The sequence below is a fragment of the Pundamilia nyererei genome, unplaced genomic scaffold, assembly GCF_000239375.1.
Source record: "Pundamilia nyererei isolate P.nyererei 1_Seehausen unplaced genomic scaffold, PunNye1.0 scaffold00006, whole genome shotgun sequence".
Classification (NCBI taxonomy): Eukaryota; Metazoa; Chordata; class Actinopteri; order Cichliformes; family Cichlidae; genus Pundamilia; species Pundamilia nyererei.
The window spans coordinates 1,065,186-1,089,985 of NW_005187407.1; the positions used below are offsets into that span (position 1 = coordinate 1,065,186).

The 24,800-nt window shown below is 37.8% G+C and overlaps 1 protein-coding gene across 2 annotated transcripts in view; it reads right to left on the minus strand.

The window, feature by feature from the left end:
* The window catches only part of grid2 (glutamate receptor, ionotropic, delta 2), a 530,237-nt gene that overhangs the window by 177,625 nt on the left and 327,812 nt on the right, over window positions 1-24,800 (minus strand). For both annotated transcript variants that reach the window (XM_005722013.1, XM_005722014.2), the window contains exon 4: window positions 18,105-18,310. In XM_005722013.1, coding sequence (XP_005722070.1) covers window positions 18,105-18,310 — 206 coding nt within the window. The remainder of the gene's footprint in view (window positions 1-18,104; window positions 18,311-24,800) is intronic.

Genomic DNA, 24,800 nt, shown 5'->3' on the forward strand with positions numbered 1-24,800 from the left:
TATAGGGTGTTGATGTCATTAGACCACACCCCTTCTCATTACAGAGATGCACATCACCTAATATGCTTAATTGGTAGTAGGCTTTCGAGCCTATAGAGCTTGGAGTAAGACAACATGCATGAAGAGGATGATGTGGACAAAATACTCATTTGCCTAATAATTCTGCACTCCCTGTATACCTCAGTCAAAAGCTGTTTTCACCTGAATTTTGGACAAAACCAGGGAATCAGATCATGATATTTTCCATAGCTGTCTTAAAAATGTCATTTAAAATGAAATGGTCCACTTCAGATACATTTACACCAGCTGGACAGAGTGCACAGCAGGCAGTACGTATGACTAGCAGTAACTGCACTGGGATATTAGCCTCACTATTGACACACAGGTGCGGTCCAAAATGACAAATAATCTGCACTCAAAAACTGGCAAGTTTAATGCCTGATCATTTGAGCTTTTTCATGCACCTCTGTCAGGTCGTAATAAAGTTCAAAAACATCAGGGCTGCTGTGCGTGTGTGGTGCTAAAATGGCCACACTTAGACTGCAGCTATTTCAGCGTATACCTGGGTATTACATCTAATGAGTACAGCATACTGACACAAACTAAACAATCTCATTTAGAATTTCAATTACACACTTCATTTACAACGAGAACCTCCCACTATGCTCTTGATCAGAGAGCATGTAGGCTGCTTGATAAATAAGTTATTAAACACAACATGGAGGCAAAATGCCTTCTGCAAAAATCAAATTCACGAGGCACTGTGCCCTGAAACTAAAGCAACGCTCACATATTAGATCAACTGACCCTAAAGACATATTACATCTTCTGCCTTCTCAATTATCAAATCATTTTAGTCCTCTATTTCCTGCTGGGCCTGTGGGAGGGAGACTTTTTGACACTGAACCTGATCCGATTACAGAGATGAGTGAGAAGTGGATAACGTAGCCGTCTGCAAGCCTGCAAACCATGTTCAAGTGCAGAATTTGTATCTTTTGCATCTGAGAGGAAAAGAGAGAAACCCTCAAGTATATTATGAGAATCTGAAGTTTTATCAAAACACCATCAACCCCTGTGAGGAGAATCTGTTCATAACAAAACACAGGGAAAGGGATAATGAGATTAAGGGACGGGTGGATAAAAGACAAGAAGAATAGTAAAAGGAAAAAGGTGATATGAAAAATGCAACCACAAGGCAACAGTGAAAAGGCCACATCTTTCAGCCATCTTCAACTATCAGCTATTCTGCAAGCTCTTAAATAATAAGGTGTAATGCAACTGCTCTGGGAGGTCAAAACACCTTCCAAGCTGAGAAAAAGATCCAAACCACATAAGCTAAAACCACAGTTCACAATATTCTCCTCTTGCTACAGTTCAAATATGAAAAAGACTCAAGTTTATTTATAACTATATGAGATTATATACTGTACTTAACTGAATTTTAGTAAGAAAACACTTTTTGGAACTGTATTCTTCAGTAGTCAGACATTTTTATCTGTTAGATACTACTTGTACTCTCTGCAAAGAAAAAAAGACAACATTGCACAACAGTGTAAATGTCAGATGTTCTTCTTAAAAGCTACTATGTTGTTTGTGACCATCCAGCCATACACAATAAGAGGCTTTCGGGTAGGCAAGCCTCATTCTTTATTGTCAGCCATAAGTGGGGTACTGTACTTACAGCAACTCTGCGTTTTCTGCTGAAACATTGCATGCTTTTATCAGTTCCCTGTTACCCCCACCACCCCACCCTTCCAAGTCTTTCAACCATGATCATATTCCCATTTGTCCTTTTTCACTGCACACTCTTTCTGGATTCTTCCTTTTCATTTCTGTTTCATTTCTGTTTCTCCCTCTGTTTCTCCTTTTTCATTCAACCCAGACAATACCATGTATTAACATCTACTACATCTTCAACACCATAAATCCTATTACAGGCTATGCGCAGAGAGATGGGAGAAAAAGTGAAGTAGAAAGCTTCTTTTCATCCTACTTATTCTATTATTTATCCCTAAACAACACACTCTCATCAGTGGGTGGGTATATCATGGCCAATCTTAAGTTGGGTAACTACTACTGTGTACTCCAACACACGCACTATAATTGGAGGCGGGGGAAGACAATGGGGGTATATATACAGTATATATTCTGATTTATTTCAGTAACTCACAAGGGCTGCAGAGCAGAACAAGCACTAGCATCACCAGCTGCTGCTCAAAATGGCAGAGTTAGAGTTCATACACCAGATGAGGTACTTATTGTTGCATCAGCATCAGAGTGCATTTGTTCTTATTCATTTATGTGCACAGAGCTTATGCATACATATATGTGCAGCCTGTGTCACTACAGCCACATTCTCTTTCTGTTGGAAACACAGCACGATTAGGAAATTTCTCCCCTGCTATTTTTTCCCCGTCAAATATTTGCAACACTTCTCTAATACTCAGCGTCTGACTTTTCCTAAAATTGTGTTAAGAAATGTCCCCTATTATAAATTGCCCAGATAAAGGCAAATGTGAAAAATCATTTATAGTTATCATTGCCAGCAGGTACAATTTACCCTGACTGTGCCTAGACCTTTGATTTGGGACATCTTGCATCGTGACATGAAACAGCAGTTTCTCACTTGAAGGACGGCTTGTCCACTGAGCACCACAGGAGGACTAATGATTTGCCAATTTGCGCCATGGCTGGGACCATCACCATTATTGAGCAGGGATATTTTAAATATGCTTGAAACCCAGTGTGTCAGCAGGCTTGACATCAGTAATAATTAAGAAGGCATTAGATTCAACAGCATATACTACATTGGTCTCCAGTAACCAATTAGAGAAAACCGAGGCCACTTTCCTTATGGAAACTGGTTTGAGTGCACAGAGTAATCAATTTTAAGATAGAAACTGAGGATTCCTCCAATTCCTTTAAATTTTGTACTATTTGATTTAAAAAGCTGATAAATTTGCATATTTAAAAATTTCGTGTGGATATTACAACACCTTTTGTGCCAACATTTGTGTCTATTAAACCAAAGCCCTAATAATGTCTCCATGTAATTACCATGTAAGACACAAGTCATAGGACAATCTTCAGTATGGAGACAATGTAAATCAGGATTGCCCTTGCTCAGTGAATTATGTGAAGAAGAGTTTAATGATCAGGACATTTTAGGACTGCTGCCATTGTCAGCAATCCAAAAACTTCACCACAAACAGACCTACTGGAGGCAACATATTGTTTCTTGTTTTTATTAATACCTATTGCCCTGCTTTATATCGGTAAAAAACACACATGCTAGTTTTACTTTACTTACACTGTTTTCTTGAGTTCAAATCACCCCCACACACAAGTGTAACCCAGTTCAGACGACACAAATGCATCTTGTAAGAAGTGTTATATAAATATAGTTTATCATGAAATTATTTTATTCCAATAGCAAATACAATTGTTTTTGTATTTTTTAAGGATATCTTTGCTCGAGGAAAGAGAGAAAAGTTTCAACTATTTGTATGCTTGTAACTATGTTTTGAAAGTGGTTAAAAAAATTGGGAGGGCATAGAGTGCATGAGGAGTGTGCAAGTGAGATTAAGCATCTATGTGTGTGTGTGTTTGCATGAGTATGTAGGTGCTTGTGTACAAAGAAGGAAAACAGAGGAAAGAGAAAGAGGCAACAGATAAGCACATTGCCAAACTGAAAAAAATGTGCAATGACAACCTTACACAGGCCTTCTCCTCCTATACCCAACCCCCGGCTCCTTCACCGCCACACACACCTGTATCATCTCTGAAGTACTTCCTGGCATCCCCATTAGTGGCTCCACTAGCAGCAGTCAATAGTGCTAACCTTTGGTGCTCTACACACACACACACACACACGCGCACACTCACGCACACACGTGTGTATTTATACACACACATATACACACACACGCACGCACACACAACCTCTCAGCCCTTTAGTTGTAATGCTCTGTAATCATTGTGCTCCCAGCTCCATGTGCACCGATAAAGCCTTAATGTCATCACACATCACACACACACGCACACACACCCTGTTTGTTAAGATAAGAACATAATACCATCTCTGTCTGGTGATAAAGTTCAAGGAGCCCTTGAAGGGCCCTTTTAAGTGCACTGGAAAATGGTGAGCAGAAAATGCTATCTCTCCAGGTAAGCGTGTGTCTGCTTCGTGTGACACCAAACAGACACACGCAGAAAGTACAAATATTATGACATAACCTCAAAGGGACACGAACCTTCAATAGACCCTGCAGCGAAGGAATACTGTAATTATCAACCTTCGGTTATTTTGTTGTGGCCATGTAGTACAGGTGGTGAGAAAGATTGCTTTGCGCTGGCAAAATAATAAACACACACACACACACACACACACACAATAAAACAAACTCCTGCTGGGTTGGCACAAAAGATACACACACCACAATTTAGGTTGTTTGTGGTAAATGTTCTCCATCAGAATGCTCAGGATGTTACAGTAGAACTGCACACTGACAGCCTATCCCCGAGGCTTGAATCCACACCGCAACCCTATAAATGTCATGAAAACAGCATTCCCCCTAAAAGTGCTGTTCATCTTTTCCATCATAGTCTGAAACCAGTGATGAGAGGTAGATTGGAGAGCTAAAATGTGGGGTTGGTTTTGTCTATGGCAATGTTGCAGCTGCACAAGCAAAAGTGGTAGACAGAGAACCTCCAGAGGGTGATTTAGAAAACTGCAGTAGAGAAAGAAGTCAAAAAGTCCATATGAAGACGTTTAAAGAGAGGTTGCACAATGAAATGTTTTTCATTCTTTTTGAGCAGTTGCCCAAAACACAAATGAAGCTGCGGCTCATTTAAGTCTTCCACTAAATCCACAATAAACCAGAGTTTGGTTTCATCATTATTATCATTATTATTATTATGTCTAGAATCACATCTTTACCGCCTTGGAGTTGTGGGAAGCAATGACACATGTACAGCTCACTCTATGCACTCATGCGAAAAACTAAATACACCCCATGATTTGCTAGCTTGCAGGACCTCCTTTTGCAGCAATGACATCAAGTAAAAATGTTCAGAATCAGTCTCTCACACCATTGTGGAGGCCCCACTCTACTGTAGAAAGTTGCTTCAGGTTATTGAGGTTTACAGAGAATTTATCTGCACGGTTCTCTTAAGGTCCTACCACAGCATTTCAATCAGGTTGAGGTCTGTAATCTGGCTGGGCCATTGCAACACTTTGACACTCTTTACATTCTCTTATAAATTTGTTGGCATTGCATTATCCAATTTGGGCCCGTCTTTAGTATTCAAACATACACCCTTTGGTATACTGATGAGTTCATGGACAACACAATGACTGCAAGATCCCCAGATTCTGTGGCTGCAAAACAAGCCAAAATCATCACCCTTCTACCACTGTGCTTGACACTTTCTATGGGGTGTTTGTACCGATATGTTGTGTATTTTGTTGTGTTTTTTTGTCAAATGTGGTGTAGTCGTGAAGCTTTTGCTCCAGAAGTCTTCAGACCTAAGCCGTGCTGCCGTGTTTTGTTTTGTTTTTTCTTCTGGCAACCCTTCCAAAAAAGGTCATATTTGTGCACTCTTTTTTTAATTGTGCTGTCTTGAACTTAAACATTAAACATGCTAAATGAGGCTTGTGTAATATAAGGTTTAGCTCTTGGATTTGCTGTATTTTCTCTAAGCATTTCACAGTCTGTGACCTTGAGGTAAATTTGCTGTAACGTCCACTTCTGGGAAGATCGTGGCATTGCGTAAACACATACATGAATGCTCCAGACCAACTAACTGCCAAAACGTCTGCTTTTATAGAGGTACCCACACTTGCAGTTTTTCAGCTCATCAAGTGCATTTGTATTAGCTCGTATCATTGGAGAAACAGTAAGAATGTACTTTGTTTATGATAGGACTGCAATTCTTTCAAAATTTACACCTATTCAAAACATCAAAAGTTGCTTAGAAATGTTCTTCTTCACGTGGCTGTATGTTGCAGATTATCAAATAATTTCAGTCTGGCCATTTTGGCCAATGCTGTCTGGTCTAAGAGGGATCTTTTCTTTCATATCTTTAGGGAACCACTGAGAAAGTGACTGTGTATATGTCTGTGCTGGATGACACAATCTAAATGTCACTTCACGGAAGGAGGAACACCTAAATGCAGCACTTTATTCAGGAGACAAATTTGTCTGTATGTGTTCACATTTATTGACTCTCCTTTATTCTTGCTCCTTCAGAGTAAGAGAGCACATCTGTGTGTTTTCTCCCGCAGTGTTTACCTCATCCGTTTATTTCATCTCCAAATATTCACCCTTCACACTCTACATCATCTGTTTATATCTAGTTTTCGACGTCTTGTTTCTGAGTCACTCTTAATCATTCTTCCAGTGACCTGTACCAAGAAGTAAATACAATTTTTACACTCATGAAAGTGCCAGGCATGTACTATTAATCAAAACTAACCTGAATAATCTATATTGTAACTGGCAGAAACTCAATAAGTTTCTGTCTTCCCTACAATAACTTAAATCACCACATCTCTGCTCCTCTTTATATCCCACCCCCACATGCCACTTTTTCTACCAGAGTTGCTCTCTCGAGATCTTTTTCATTCTCCTTTCTTTACACACCCACCTTCTTTTCGCAGTAGTCACCTTTACATAACTTTGCTTCGTAAAATAAACTTCATTGCCCTTCACTCGACCCTTTCCCTCCATGCTATTCCATCAAGAACTACTTTCCTATTTTTTACGCCGTCTGCTACATGTCCCGTAATTATAAGGGTCAACATTTGCTCCTCAAGCTCCATTGCCAACAGAGCAGCAATCTGTGTGTAATGCCAAGATGAAGAAAACCTAAATAACTCGAACAACTCACTCAAACTACCCACAAATCATCATGATAATAACTGTCATTTTCTAACCTTCAATTTTATTTTGACAAGGCCCAGCAATATTTGAGTGGTTAATATAGGAGACATTCAGTAAAAGTTTACTTTAGACTGAGAGAATGCAAAATGGTGCCCTTCATGTGTCAGTAAGCAAACAGCAAAAGAGGAAGCACGTGGGAAGATACGAAAAGAGGGATTATATTGGAGTTTATTTTCAACAATATTGAGTCGCAGTTTGTATATTTCTGTGCTGGCATTCCTCCAAAATCCTTTAATTTCTTATACTATTTGATATTTACTCAAATAGTCCAGTAATACTGTGGTTCTCAGTATAATTAACAATTACTGTGTCAGTCAGCCAGAGTATGAATCTACACCAAAGTTATTAAATCAAACCACTGAATGCATTCATTAATACGCTCAGATTAGCCATGACATCAATCTATCTTGTAAATCGATGCATAATGAATGCTTGCTTAGGAATTCTTTTTCATTCCTAATATAATATGAAAAATGAAATATAATATACATGTAATACAATATGTCCTGTAGAAAATGTTGTCTTTTTTTTACTGTAATTGACAGCATACATTGTCTCTCACAAGCATATATTTCACGGCCCTTTGGTCCAAAAAGAATCAGGATAATTTATTATAAATTGTGGAAAATTTATATGCAGAGTGTTGATGAGAAAATACATATTCATCAGTGGCAATGGAGCAGGGCAGAATCACAACACCTGATTTAAGGCTCCATTTGCAGTGGAAACCTCTTAATCCCGTCCCCTCGGGGATGATTATAGCAAATGAATTAAAGGGGACATGTAGTGCACATTTCCAGGTCCATATTTTCATTCTGGTGCCCCACTGGTGTATTTTTTGCATGATTTACAATTTAAAAAGACACATTTATCTTAAAATGGCCTTCACGTATTCTCTTGGCTCAGCCTCTGTCCAAAAAAAAAAAAGCCACTGCAGTGTAATTGTTTGTAAGTCTTCAACCCAGTAAGTCCAATCTATTCTGATAAGCCAGTTTTTAAAACTTGCCCTTGTTTAGGCACAAAAGTATAAAAGATTCTCTGTGCAAACCAAAGTTAATGATTTATGATGCACAAATGATCTGAGTCATGACAATCTATTTAAACTGACCAATTATATGCTTCCCCTCACTGAAATCAAAATAGATAAAAAATTCTCAAAACAATTGTCCTTTGGTAAAGTATTGTCCACTGTCAGCAGAATTTACAATGAATGAATTGCCAATGAAGCACCAATCTAAAATGTTTTTAAAAAATCCTATAACAAATTCCATTGTGGCTCATGACCTGAATTTCACCCACCGTCACCCCTTTCAGAAAAGCAGTTGTTCTCACCGTCTCTCATTCCACTATTTCTCTGACTGTTATTTCTGATAATGCGTACCATTATTTTAAACGGGTAAAATCAGCCCCAACCATAAGTCATTATTTTATATAATAGCTTTTTTAAAGGCTTTTTGTTTGATTAAACTGTACATTTAATATACCTGTTTCATCGCAGACATTTTGACTCATTACAGCGAGAAAGCACAGTTGTAATAATGATGGCTCATTAATATGGTTATATTAAGCGCCCAAGACATGACAGTGAATCTGTATGCACCAAAGAAGGGCCTGCCTCAGTGGAGCACAGCCATTATTACTATCCCCCGCTTTCCCTACTGTGATAGCTGAAGACATCTGCTGTGAGAAGGGTTTATATAAGAATGTGGATGTATTTTAAATCAAAGAGAGTCAGAGGAAATCAACATCTACATCTAAAAGTCCAACTTTTCTACCATCTCATATAGTAACAGCTGCACAGCTGATGAGTCAGTTAGGTATTCATTTGTCAGCATAAACTTTGATACCACACAAAATAATGCCAAACAAAGTATAGCGGAGGGAAATGTTATACATACAGTACAATAATCCTGTGAAATGCCAAGATGCAGTCAACCGAATTTTATCACATTTACCGTAAAGAAAGAATTAAATTAAATGTGTGTCTGTCTGCGTCAGTTCAACTTATATTAGCTATATCTTCCATATTCCTACATTTTCTGAATGCAAGGAGATTTTTTTTTGGACAGGCCGTTAGCTGCCACATGCTGCTGCACTTCCTGAGGGTAACTGCTCTTTGTGGATTTAGCCAACTACAGTGCTTAATAAATTTATTAGATCACAACCCAATATAAGGTTTATGTGACAGGTGCAATAAATTAAGCAGTGTTGGTAATTACCAAAATCATTTTTTGTTTCTGCCGTGGTTAAACAAACAATATGAGCAAGTTCATGATCAAAATGATATTTTCAATGCTAAAATATAATCATTGCTATCCATAAATGTTCAAATGTGTTGTTTTACAAAAATCCAAAGCACATAATTATTTTTTTTAATTAAGATGCCAAATTAAAGATATTTTCTTGCAACCCAGAAAGTGACTGAATGTTATCTTTAATACATTTTTGACTTCGCAGAGAAGTCCAGTGAACTAGCTCAAGTGTGGGGATAAAAACATGCTGGTCACAAACACATCGTAAAAACAATTTGTGTGTAATGATGAAAGCCATGACTTTTGAAAAAATGTGAGTAAAAAAAAAAATGAAGCAAGAAACATAAAAATATAAAAACCCCAAAACAAAAACAACAACTAAAAAGTTGCTCCATAAGATTGTTTTTCAGCTAGGTAGATGCAGAAGTACTGTGAGGGTGTACATGAGAAAGGGAAAAAGTCAAAGTCAAATTTATTTATATAGCACATTTAAAATGAAAACCGTTAACCAAGGTGCTGTACAATTAAGATAATTAAAAGAAATAAAAACATAGGGAGACATGATAAGAGTTAAGAAAAAGAATCATAAAATTTTAAGATTTGAGTGAGAAATAAGATAAATAAAAGTAACACAAGCTCATTCTGAAAAAGGATGAGTGACTAAACTAAATCAGTGGCTTGAGTAGAAAGACAGTTCCAGGCTGCACCATAAATGAAATGGCTTTATAGTATTTTTTATTTAATTTATATATTTATACATTGCATTTGCTATTTTACAACTACAGGGTTTATCATTTTAGAACAGTAAAAAATTAATTTATATTAGTTACAATTCACCAATATACAGTGACTAGAAAACATTGATTTAAACATCTGAATAATTTAATAATTGCAGGATATCAGCATTATGGAAAACTTAAAAATTAATTTGGAAGAATATTATTTTGTTTGGGTTCAGCCTATCTGTAAAAAAAGAGTATATAAAAAAAACAACAGCGCTCCATAATTATCATATTAAACATGTCACAGCCTAAATGTTAAATTTCATCAAACTGCCTGCTACAACAACGGAAGTAACACATTTAAAAACATTATTTATTGTAGACGTCAAACAGTGAAAGTTTGTAATTGCACTTCAACTAACCTGCAGTCACTCTCAATCATCTACCATCTGTTCTGAACTGCCCCAATCACCCTGCTCATCAGACTCCGCTTCTGAATGTGGGAAGCTCACAGCTCTGCTCACTTCAGTTCTGGTTTTCCTGCTTCCCTACGCAGCAGAAAACCTGCCCAGTTCTCCATACATTTAGTCATCCACTTTGTGATATCCATTCAAAACTACAATAGATATTCATCTTTTTTCAAAGTCTAGTCCCCATTACATTTATCTATCATCAGATTTTGCAATTGAATTAATTCTAACATTAGCGCTCGGAAAGATGTAAAAAAGAGGAAAATGCAAACAGATAAAAAAGAACAAAAAAAAAAAAACACCCTTGAAGCTGTTACAACAACAAAAAAAAAGAGCCACATAACTGTACTATACCAACAAATTTCACAACTTTCCAAGTTCCTTGTGTGCTTAATGTTTTTTCTTCAGGCATTTTACAGACATGGCAGAGGAGGATCATAGATCATGAGGCCTTTATGTACCATTTCTATGTGAAATTGGAAAACTGTCAGCAAAAGAGAGATTACACAGACATGAAAGTATGATCAAGGATACATAAATAAGAAGCAAGCTGTCCCAGGTTGGTATTATAATTCATCAAGTGACTGAGCCAAGGCAGGGAAACAGCCAGCAATTCAAGATGCATTATGTGTATTATGCTGGCTTTCTTATTGTGTAGAATACATAGAATGTTTTAACGTTCTACCTCCCCCTATTCTGCTGACATATACTTTTCACCATATGAAATACTCTTGTCCTTGTTGATTCATATACTCTACATTACCCAGTTGTGTTAGTTCAATACTGCCTCTCTATTTTAGATTTTTTTTAGGCATAAAAGACAACCAGAGAAGGCTTTACTAAAGAAAAAAAAACACTCTTGCAGTGGATGGAGACTTCAGTGAATACATTATTCAACATGTCCTATAAAGAATATTTTTCTTCATGTTTCATTTGTGACATCTGTCATCTTTGGAATAATCTCCAACTTGTTTGATGGTCCTTCAAGTAAGAAATGTCAGTTACAGAGAAAATAGTCCCAAAATGTCAACGTTTTAAAATTTTAACGCTTTAAGATCAAATGGCAAAATTCATATTTTCAACTTCTTTGCATATCTAATATGAAGTCTCTGTGTGTATGTGTTGAGGCAGAGATAAGGATAGGCAGAAGACCAGTTTCTCAGAGTAAATTCTGACTTACTGTATTATATACTAGTACATTTGTTCTTAACAATAAATACTGACTCATTAGTTCATGCTTTATCTGCAAAAACAAAACTATTAGTGGTGAAAAAAGTGCTGACTGATGCACAACTGGAGAGAAAAGTTTTCTTTTTAAAGAACAGGACCACCTAGTTATCACTTATGGTGCCCTATCATTTATTGTTCTTAATTTATGGAGCAAATTTAGTTATTTATTTTCTGTTTTCTACTTTTCTTCTACTTTTTGACTACTTACCAGCTGTGTTACTCTTGCTGCTTTAAGAATCATCTCAAGCTGCACGTAAGATGAAAGTTGCATGAAAGGAGCATAAGAGGGGAAATCGCCTTTCATGTCTTTATATTATCCTCTTATTGGTTATTTATTTGCACTGAGTCCAGGGAAATCACAAAGAGTAATATTTTTAATAGAAAAACAGTCCCAGGGTAAAAATCCAACTTTACTCTTATGTCTACATGAAGTGGATGGAATAAGGAAATGAATGCATCGTCAAGAAACCTTGCTGCCAGTAGCTAGCAACTCGGCCATATGTACCAGATTGAAAAAAGGCAACAGAGCAGGAAAATGTTAAATAATGCAGAAAATTGAATGGGAATGTTGGGCTTCAGATTAGTTTGTGTGGTGAAGTGAAAGGATGTGCTTGGAGGAGGGTGTTCTGCTGAGAATTCAGAAGATGCTGGACTATAATCTTCACAAGAAGGAATTTAGAAAAGGAAGGATGGATGAAAACAATAATCTGACAATTAAAAAGAGATAAGCCAAGAGGTACACTTCACCTTATTGTAAATTTAAACAGGCAACTGGCAAACTTGTTGCTTTAAGTTATAATCATGACGTTAATGGTGATTGAACAATTTAGTGGCTATGTAATGACATACTTAGTTTTCAGATTAGTTGCAAATATGTTTGCATTCGGTAACATGGTAATATCTGCCACCGGGTACAAAACGTCCTTGTGCAGCTTAAAATGTAAGTGGACAGCAGTTAAATTGAAGAAGAGTTTAGTCGTCAGAGGAGTCAAAGAAGGTGAAGACGAAGAGCGACAGAAACTCAAAGTAAAACAAGAGTTAACCTCGGACAGTGAGGCATAGATCAGGGCAAAGTATAAAAGCATTACTAAAGCATTGAGTGTTCCCCAGAGCCCAGTGCCATTTAAAGGACTCCGAGAGCACAAAAAAAATCCCTCTCTGGTCTCACAAGATAAAAATGTTCTCCAATGTTTGTTTGTTTTTTTCCAAGCACTATCTCTCACAAACACCAGACATCATCACCTGGCTAACACTATCCTTACAGTGAAGCACAGAAGTGGCATCAAAACACTGTGTAGGGTTTCTCACCAAACAGGGTCAAAGTGCTTAGGGGCTAAACTGAGGGATAAATGCAGCCAAACACATAGAGGTCCTAGAAGAAACACAGTGACATGAGATTGGGATGATGGATTACTATTCAGCACCAGAGTGGCATTAAGTAGTATTGCAACACTGAAGTAGATATAAGACAGTTGTCTTGTCCTCAAGTGGCATAAGAGCTCCCAGATGTCAAAGCTCAGTGCCCTAGATGAAAATCCAAAATGTCATTTACGTAAATGATATTTGGATTTTCAATACACCACGAAAAAATAAAAATAAATCTCTGAACTTTTAAAACTTTTTTTTGTGATTTCCTGCCTCTTTGGAGCTAAAAGAGGCCACCCAAACACATGAGATATCAATGGAAAGCCCAAGATGTCCTCTATTTAGTACATCAGGACTTAGTAGGGAAGCTCAAATAAGTCAAAAGATATACATACAAAGATCTTATACAAAGATGTAAACAAATGTCCATTACAGAGGACATGAATGAATAGGCTAGTTCTCAGGAGGATATACTTGAGAAATGGTAATATAGGTTTTTAGCCTCGATTGACAGTAAAAATGATAGTTTCACTCATCTAAAATTAACCTCCTAGGACCTGGTGTCCACATATGTGGACATCACATTTTGGGTTGTATAGACCAAAATACAAAATCTTGCTCTACAAGGACCTGATATCCACTTATGAGGACAGTATACTCTCACTGTTCTATCGAAATTGAAAACAATTGTCCCCATCTAAAAAAAAAAATCAATCAGCCTAAAAAAGGAAAGAGAAATTAAAAATGCAAGCCATGAAAGAGTTCGGGTCTTAGGAGGTTTAACTCACAACCTGACTTGTTACAGGTTGTGGTGGGAGACTACAGCAGAGAGCCACAGAGCCTTTGGTAAATGGGCTGGATCACACATAGTGCTTTTCTACTCTACTTGAGGACTTAAAGCACTATATGCAACATGCCTCATTCATCCATCTAAGTGCTTTATGTCTAATATTCACATACATTGACACAACCAAGAAAACTTTCTGAATAGTAGGTGATCTGCTGCTCCATCTCCTTAGTGATAGCCACCTCTGACATAAAGCAACATATAAATATCACATTACTAAACAGCAAATTACGAATGAATCATGAATGTATACGTCAAGCATCCATTCTCACTTGAAACATTTCCACTGGCTTTGCTCCTCTTTATCACAAAATCATCACCAATAAGTACTTTAAACGAAAAGACCGAAGTTTCTTTTGAAAGATGCTAAATTCAAGCAACGTTACGTTGTCTTAAATGTGTATCATTCTCTGCTCAATCATCTTATGCACCTTTCTCTCTCTTTCTGTCAAGTCTTGTTATTTTGCAACAGCTTTCAGTTCACATCCACCGTAGCCTAGAGCATCTGGGTGGGAGGTGCTTTTCATGACAAATGACCTCACAAATAACTGATAGAGAGAAAAAACAACAACATCCCACTCATCTCTCGCTGTCTCCATGACAGTCTGTGTCTGTCTCTCAACCGGTGTATATGTTTCTCCCACCCCGAGCATCCTCCCAGGTAGAGCGAGAAAGAGACATCTGTGACCATCAATCTTATCCACCAATATTTACCGTCTCCCGACACTTCATCTCAGAAACCCCTTTCCACTTGATGTCTGACTAAATTAGATTAAATGACTGCTTTGTCAACCTTCCCAAAGGAAAGAGAGAGAAACTCTAGAAAACTAATCTGGGTTCCAGTCACACACTGAAATTGAGGCGGGTGCTTTCATATTGTATAATAGCCAAAGCAATATTCCACACCAACTGTAGATCAGATTTCGTAGTTTAAATGAATAAATTATAATAAGGATGCATTCTATCATCGGTTTACATTTTGACTCTATGTACTGTTCTGCTTTCTTTCCTTTTATCGTAGGCCTTTTTTATATTTAAAAAACGAATCCCAAGGAACGTGTAAAGACAGACAACCCAATAGATTAGAGATTAAAATTAATTAATTTTGCCTGTTTGACACCTATCCCTGCCTGGCTGTTCTCTATGCCTTAAGGATCCTCTCTCCTGTTCCCCATTCACCCAGCAGTGATTCATGTTAGCAAGTAAACCAAAGTCAAGATAAAATGAAACAAGAAAATAAATAAAAAAAGGAACCATTCAGTGATCTGAATCAGAATCAGAAGACAAAGGGCAATTAACAGGTGACATAACCTGTTCAGTCAGAATAACTTCAACAAAATGCATATTTTGTGACTTTGCACTGGAATCCCATTAACTGGTTACTGGTTACTAGATCATTATCTATATAATGGGCAAAAAATAAATGAATAAATACTTTTGGTTACTCCTTCATATTTTTGATTTGGGAGATTTTATTCTTTCTCATGAAACCTCAGAAGGATTTGTGTGAACTCCCAGGACTGAAAGAGGGATCTCTCATTTGTTGATTTGACAGCCAAATAAGGTCAAAAAATAAATGAATAAAAAAACAAAATGCACCTTTCATTGCTACAATCATATGAAACAGGAAAATGGTGTAAACCAGTGAAGGAGTGGAGATATGTAAATCAATTTTTCTTGCACAATAAGGGATATTTTGACAACTGCCCACTGCTAACATGAAATCAGCTGCTTTCAAACAAATGCAGTGACAACATGCTAACACACCGCTAGTAGTAAAGAAGCCTGGCTCCATCTAAAGTTCGACCTTCAACAGGTAACAAATGGGCAGCCAGGCTCGCAGCAGTCTGGGCTCCATTTCTCACCCCTGATTCTACAGCAGAATTGCTCTGACTTTGATTTTTCCCTGAAGTGATTTTTCCCTGAAGTGCTCTTTTGGGCTGGTTTTTACTAACTTTGCCAATGGCTCTGTTTGAATACTTAAAAATACTGGTGGTGGCCAGTTGTACCACTCAGCCTAGTAGTAGATACAAAATCTTAGGTGACTTCATTCTCCACTCATTGTATTCACAAGATTATGAGAAAACTTTTACTCTGATCTTGACCTTGAGGTCGAGGTCGCAGAGATACGAAATCATCTGAGATTTTTAGTAGATACAGCTATGATATCAATTTGAAACTCCAGTATTGCTTCATTCTCGAGTAACCAATGGCAGGGTGAAGACAATACCTTATCAGCCTCGTACGGCTCAGGGGTAAAAAGTAAAAGAAAGACCTTGTGAGTCGCGTCATTATTACAGGGACCTCTGTCGTGTGGGACTGTAACTGAAGATTTATATTTTTACCTGAGAACTAATTACAGTATGACTTATTTATGTTTACCATTGTTGCACTCACAAATGATAATGTACATTAAAATTGACATTACAACTGCTGATCAATGGCGTGTTACGGTCATTTCAGCTTGTCATGCACCTCTTGACTTTTGTTACCTGGCAAGCACAGAGCAGCGCCAACGGGTTGGAGACATAAGTGTGCAAGCAGGTTGGCCTTTACCACTATTTCAATGATATATCAAGTCAGAAGCTCAGAAAGAACAAGACACTACAACAACTTAAAAAGGTTAGATTTTTACAATCACTTTTCTTTCTTTGTCGAATCTTACGCCATGCAGAGATTTTTCCGAGTTGTGACACGTATCGTCAAGAAGAAGACTGCAGTAAAGTAATATAAAGAGTGACGTAATGAACTACTTTCTACAAAAAGTTTCATAATGCACTACATTGGATAAGAGTAACAAGTACTGCATGATGCATCAGGTTTGTTTGATTAACGACCTCAGCACTGAAAGTCATCTAAAGTGAGCTTGACGATCTTTTCTGAATGCGAGTGCAAAGCCTTGAAGCTAAGAGGCCTACCGCCAGTGTATTTCCATGCTAAACTTAAAAGGCTGTAACACAGCCACAGAAACACTACGATACACAAACACTGACACTAACACACTCACAGTCACACAATAACACCCCATTTTTCACCCCCCACCATCCACCCCCACCCCTGTCACGCCTCCAACCAAATTAGATTGTGATTGCTCTTTCCGAGGTCACTTTTAATTAAACTGAGATGAGAACATGACACATGGGATTAAGCCCCATCCTACCAATTCAAATTAAGAATTCATAACTAATGCTAGAGCCTATTGCTTTCAACCATGACCTCCATATCATTTATGTATAGGAGCAAAAGGAACTCCTCTAATTGTCTTCTTCTGAAGCGATAAAGAGTATGATGAGAGGGGAAGAGAACTATGTGCGTCTGTTTGAATATGCATGTTTCCTAAAAATTACATTAAAAACATGCACCTTGTCTGTGCACCATAAATTAACACCGACTCGTACCAAGAGAAAGAGCGGGAGTGAAAGAAGTAAACCAATGAATACTTTCATATCTTCCCATCATGCTCAGGGCTTAACAAATAATACTTCAGTGGCCTTGAGAGGACTAACTCCAATAATTTCATCTGATCTGGTTAATAGAGACACACAGGGCTCACGTGAATTAGCAAAACATTCATTAAGCCTGGTAACATTGGTAGCGTCACAAGAGTAAACCCAATTCAAAATACCATTAATCACTTAACCGTGAAGAATGTAAGACAGATTCCTACTACATTTTTTTATTTGCTACTCATGTAACAACATAAAATCTATATCTATAGTTTGCATATTTAATTTGGTATTCCATCAAAGCATTCAGCTCTTCCAGACTTGCTAACATCTTTATATAAAGTCCTGTGAGGCTATTTAAAATGTAAGCTACCTGTTTAACATGCCATTCGCCAATTGAGAAAGGCTTAAACTATTGTTTGTAGAGGACTTTTTCTTTAAAGTAGCTCTCGCCTTTCAGTAAGACCTCAAAAGTCATAATGACTCAGTGGCTTTTGAAATTCCTCGCTCTTAATCTGCATCTAATTGGCATCCTTTCCATGCAGTATTAGAGAGGCATATGTCAGACATTTATGTCAGCCTTATCTGGATATCCGGGTGCATGTGCTGAAGGAGTGTAAACATGCCATTAGGGAACATACTTCAAAACTGGATGACAATTTGTCTTGTCAACGTGTGTGATCATCTCTGCTCTCCCTGGCAGTGAGTTTGAAATGTTCGTCCTGCTCCAGTAGTTCTGGTTCCACAAAACTTCTAAAATGCCATCACTGGTGTTGTTTACCTACTTTATTAACTGACAAACGAAGGCCCAAATCTAACTTTCCTTACCTCGGTAATGAACGCTTTGGCCGTAGCTGGGCTCATGAACAACACAGCTCTGCGCAGTGTATCCCTATAGCGATGCAGCTCCTCCACACGCATTGTTCTGAACAGACTCGTGATCATCATGTTAATGTTGGATTCCACTTTCTGAAGGGATACATCCATCCCCTGCTGAGAAGTACTGTCAAGGAAATCCTCAATGCCACGGATATCTGGAAAAAAAAGATAGATAGAGGTGTAACTGTGCAGAACAGCAACCACATTCTTCTGAAAGCATCGTGCAGAAAAATGACACAGGACTGGACAGGACATAAATATCAAACAAATATTAGAGGCATCACTGATCACTTTACACCATATTCTCTCTTTCAGTTGACGGATTATCTCTCTGCACGAATAGGTTTAGTAAATATATCTATTTATAAGCTCTTACTGGTAAGCAATCCTCACTATCACTACATTTGTTCGACTCAAGATTTTATCCTTTGTGTTATTTGAGCTCAGTATTTCATTGTCTGAAAAGCACACACTGTATGCTACTACTACATAGCTTTCTTTTTGGAAATTTCAATGCTGAAAGCAAGATATAGACACACACACACACACACACAGACATAGATCAGAAATACATTAAATCAAAAGCATATTGCAATAGGTCATTAGAGGTGTGCTTTCTGGGTAGTACAGGCATACAATGAATATACTTTGTTTGTACTTATGATGAAGGACTAAAACATTAATAAGGTATAAACTAATAATATGTTTGCAAATAAACTCTAGACTAATAATAGACTTTTTAATATGAATTCACAATTTTTTAGGAGCCATTTCAAAACAAGTCCATCAAAATCTGTATTCCAAATATCTGGAACTGCAGATCTATGCATATGACACAGAACAATGGCTGCTCGAGTATCTGAATGTCCGATCTCTCACAGCAGATTTGGAGGTCTGTAGTTTGCAGGTAGAGCACTGATATATCATTCACAGCTGCTCATATACGAGGCACATAATATTCTTGGAAACAGCTCACATCAGGTCTCATTGATATTTAAGCTTTAATGTGAAAAAAAAAATCACATTTTCATTCAACTTCAGTGTGATTTCCCCCAGATATGACACCACATACCAAATCTGAAATACTTTCATTAAATAGAGCAAGTTTCTGTCAGTGTTATGTCCAAAATTTGTAATGTTTTTCTGTCTCATTTTCTCAGTATGAATTTGATGGCAACCGAATGTCAGAAGCAGAGCAAGGTTTGTTTTTGAAAATATAAATTTTTCGAAATATATCATGCTGCTGTGTACCAGTCAAGCAGCAGCACAGCACACATAACAATTTGGAGAATGAATGAGCAAATTAATCTCATATTGGTCAAACCAGAACTTATGTAATCTTAAGGACAATAAATATCCCTGTATACATACTTCATTACTCTAGCCATGTTACGGGGGGAAAAAACAAAAATCTTGACCTTTAATCCGACAGTGATTTGTTGTCGTTTTCGATATCTGTTAATACCTGTCCTAATAGAAGAGGAAACAGTAGCTAAAAAAATATTGCTGAATCCATGATACTGTCTCACCACTAAGAGAACCAATAAGTCATGTCATTATTAAGACTTTTCAATGAGAGCACTAACCACTGTAATTATCTCCATTAAACTTATTTTTGTGTGGTAACAGAACCACGATGGTAGTATGGATATTTTTACAGCCTCTTCTGTTCTTAATGGGATACATTCCAGGTCAAGGTAATCCTAATTAAGGTATTTTGGTTGAGGCCACTGCTAATGATGTCAAAGGATGTGTATGTGTGTGTAGTTATGTAACTACCTAATGATCTATTTGATATGGAAAACGGATGACACCGCCGTCATTGCCAGTGTCGCGGCAGAACAATTAACTGGATTGATTATTCTTGTTAAATCCCAGAGGGCTGGGGAGATGCTCTGATTTCATCAATGCCAATTTTAGGAGGTTTATAAAAGTATTAAGAGGAGAGAGAACAGCATTGATTCAGAAAAATATGGTATTTAGAAGTAAGACGAACATAATCCCTGTGCACACACACGCACGCACACAAGACAGAAATGATCACAATGAGTTCCTTGATTTGTCAATCTTTAAGTCGTTTAGCAATAGTAGGGTTACATGACAAGGAAAAATGTGACTTTTTTTTCTTTTTTGTGCAGCATACAATACATACAGTATGTGGGTGCAAGACTCCAGAGGACAACGGCTAAACAACAACTGTTTACGGTTTAGTTTTAAATTGGAAGAAAAAGCTTCTGCATGAGTGTAAATGTGCATGCATGTAAATAAAACATTCATTAAATTACTGTGTCACTTTGGGTACTTAGTTGTGAGTGATGATGAGAAAACATTTATCTCCATCATCTATCTATATATTTAAGGCTGGAGAAACAAAATTAATTGTAGTGAAACAAACTAAGTTGTCAGCAGTTTGGCTAATCATAACTTTCAAGGCCAACCCTCCGATCTCCACTATTTAATTTAATTTAGTTGAATTGAGTTTTATATATAGTGCCAAATCACAACAACAGTCACCTTAAGGTGCTGTGATAAAGACCCTACCATAATAGACAAAAAACTCCAACAACCAAACAAGCCTTGATAAGGAACCACTTGGGGACAGACTCCCTTTAAAAACATGAGGAAACCTTTAGTAGAACCAGGCTCAGAAATGGGTGAAGAAGAAACACTCAGTGTATCATGGGAAATCCCAAGCAGCCTAGACTTATTATAGCGTAACTAAAAGAGGATTCAGGATCACCTGATCTATCCCCAACTATAAAATTGATGGAAAAGGACAATGTTAAGCCTAACTTTAAAAATGAAGAAGGTCTGAATTGAACCTGGGATCTGGTTACACATGCTAATAATCACAGTTACAGTTTAAAAAAAAAAGCTTTTGCCAACAGAACAAAGAGAAGTCTGTATCATAGCTATTTATTTGCATTTTTATGTTATAAATAATAGCTTGGGCCTGATCACGTGTCTGTCATGGCGTGCTGTTGTCTGCTCAAGGGTGGTGGGGCAATCTGCTTTTATTTGCCATCATCAATCCATTCTCCACCCTAGCTTATAATACAGGTTGTGTGTCTAATTCATTTGCCTTGCCCCATTCTGTGAGGACCTTAAAGAACTAACCTGACCCTCTCACTGCATGCAGGTCTTTCCAGCCCACAGGATTAAGCAAAACGAATATAAAAAAAAAACAATGAAATTATAATAAAAAATAAAACTTATACAACACTTTTTATGAATTACTAATAGTGACTGATTGTAATACAGTGAGAGAAATGGAAGACCAATGAAAACAAACCAACAGGCAAGTAAACATCCAAACAGATGAGCTAGAAAGCCCACTGGCTCATTCACTTTTAAACATACATGTCTTTGATGTCAAACTTTGCTTGAGTTCCTGCCTCCTGCTTCTCAGAGGACAAGGCTTGAGCGTGTACCTCGCCACTGCTGAGTGGATCATTGACTGTCAGCTACTTAACATCAAGGAGCTTAGGGACTCGACAGTAGAGAAAAAGAGGGGTAAAATTGCCACCAACCTTGCCAGCCCAGGCAACCATCTGTTTGAGAGACATCCCTCTGTGACACAGTACTGGTACATTAACACCATGATCAACCATCACCTCAAAAGTTTTCCCCAAAGGGCTGTCACCTTACGCAGTCACTCAGTGTATCCACACAGTCCCAGGCTAATTTAACTGAGATTACAGTATAACTGCTGTAACGTTAACCAGTGCAAGTCTTCCTAAAACACAATCTGTCTATTATTGACTTTCATATTATTGAAGAAAGACTGAAATGACATGAGGGTAAACAAAAGCTCCAGTCATGTCTCCACTGAGGATGAGAAGAACCTAATTGCATTCTTGATGCACTTTTCCTTCTAGTTGCGAAGCTGTGCGTCACTGCCTTTCATGACTTCTTTCAGTGAAATGAAAAAAGGCATTTTGTGACGAGAGCTCATCAGCTGGAATGGCTTTAATAATATCGTATAAAACAAGGTCAAGGCTTGTATAGCAAAAGGTTCAGTGTGTGTCCCTGAACTATCATTTGTTAGGATTCCCTCCTTTTGCCCTCATCCCATCTATTCCCCAAGTCCCTGGCTCAAACTGAAAGCTAGAGTTAATGTAGTGTAGCCGCCAACAGCACGCAGGGATTTCACCTGCATGTACCGAACAGCTCTGTGGTACTCTGTCTCTGCTCAGACGCTGCCACTATTTTCTCCCTTGCTTGCTTTCCCTCGATCCCTCTTGCTTTCGCTTAGTTTTTCATCTGAAACCTCTCTCTGTTTGCTTTCTGTTCTCTTGGGCTGAATTCTCATTTTGAGTGTTTGTGAAGTCCACGCTGTTATTCCACTCCGAGAGGCAGATTCTGTGCCGTGTCTAATGTCCATCAATTCCACACCGGAGACCAGTGTTTGCATTCTGCTAGATGGAAGTGATTTTTACTTTACCTATATAGCTGTAGCTGTTTTAACTTCCTCGACAATGTAGAATTAATATGAAATTAGACCAAAAAAAACCCCCCTTTATATATACAAATAGCTTGGGCTTCTTAAAATTCTTAAAATCAAATTTGCAATTATTGATAAAAGTCCACCCTTTGGACAAGTTGGCATAATGTAAAAAGGACACAGAATGTGAAAAGGAAGTGTTAGCACATGCGAGAAGGCTTCTCTGGGTGTAGAGAAAGTGTAACATCAAACACCTGCAAATGAGATTCAGCTGATGCAACACAATATCTGCCTTCTGAGTTACCCCATTCTCCCTATTTCACCTTTCTGACTTGAAACCCTTCTCCACCTTCATGTGAAAGAAAATACACAAGTTTGCAACTACTGACTACTCTGACTTTGTGCCTTTCCCTCCTCCTGCATTGTTTCATCAGCACTCTTCCAGCATGAGGCATTTAAAGCTTAAGTTGTTTGCATTTGTTTTGTTCCAGTTCTATTAGAAAATACCCAAACTTAAATTGTAAAAGATGATCCATCCATCCATCCATCCCTCCATCCCTCCCTCCATCCAAACAGCTTGATCAAGCTACCAGGTTTTTCTCCAATGATTTGTGCTTGCCCTACAGCCTGAAATGGCATTTGATTGCACATTATCCACATTATAATATGAATTTTTTGAGGCCACAGAATCCATGCTAACATAAATGAGTTACCTTACATCCCTTTTTTTAATCAGGGTGAGTTTTTTTACATGGTGAATTGGGTTGAGGCCAAAGGGAGTCGTAGAGTATAATTCCAATCGATGTGTACTATTTCAGGTTTTTGAAACTTGTGGATAATATGGTTTTAACATAATTAAAAGTATTGGCAAGGAATACTTCTTTACAGGTAAGGTTCTTTGTCAGAATCAACAGATGGTGGGTTCAAAACAGTTTTGTAAGTGGTGAGTGGGAAGAAAAAGCAATGGTGTAGGTGGGGGGAAGAAGTTTTGATAAGCAGTGTTTAGACGGAGAACCCACCGAATACTAACAGGAGGCATATTTACTTTCTCCTCGGCCATTACCTCTGGCTATCCAAACACCTGCCTCAGGCATTCCACTGTTGCTGAAAGCAGTGATTCTTAAAATATAGACTTACACCTTAAAAATGAAATGTGGGACTTCTTCTTGTAAAAGAATTCTAGAGAATCTATTTCTCATTTAAAGTTGTGGTTAGAAACACAGCCCTTTGGGGCTAGCCTAAACTTGGGAAGTTTAGTTCCATAAGAGAAATAAACGCTTTAGGTTCTAAACCATCAGCGTCTGACTGCCTATGACAAGTGCTGGTTTCCATTCACCACTTTTTTTATTTTCCTCTTTTTCTTGCTCTCCTTTTATTCGTTTTACCTTAAAGCCTGGGGCTTCACACTCTCCGAGTCCCCACAGAGAGCTTAACAAACACTTGTAAAAAACCAACACTTTATAAAAGGCTTGGCACCTTTTAGATGTGCATCACTTTCCTATCTCCACACAAACACACACACACCTACACACACACTACTCCTGCTTTCATATGCCTTAAGTGTCCAAATTCTTCTCCCCTGCTCTAAGCTGCCTTCTTTCGTCTTAAATGATATTTCTTTCTATATTGTTTGATCATGACCTTCTTGTGAGTTGAACTGAACTACCACTCTGGTCATTTAACAATGTCTATATCTAAGAAACAATGAATCTCCACCTGAATATAAAGGAGTCTCTAATCTTATAGTTTTTCTTTATTTTCCTTTCTGTTTTTTTGGATTAGCCTTTCCTAGTTTGTTTATGTCACTCCAAGCCTCCTGGGTCAATAACTGAGAAAAAGAGATTATGTGTTATTCTGCTAGTGGATATTATTGAGGACATGAAAATATATAGAATATTACGATTAAAATGTGCCACAGACAGAACATTAAATACTAAAGGAACAGAAGACCAAACCACAATAGCATGGTTTGGTCCTATGAAATGTTTTGTAGGATTTCCCAAACCTCATTCTCTTAATGAGGATTAGATTATCTTCTCTCTCTCACGTGGTTTTCAGGCCCACTGGACCCATGGGTCATAAAGTTGTGGAGGTGCTGTGTCCCTTCACTGTTGGTTTGTGTGTGTGTGTGTGTGTGTGTGTGTGTGTGTGTGTGTGTGTGTGTGTGTGTGTGTGTGTGTGTGCAGTGTGTATTTGTATAA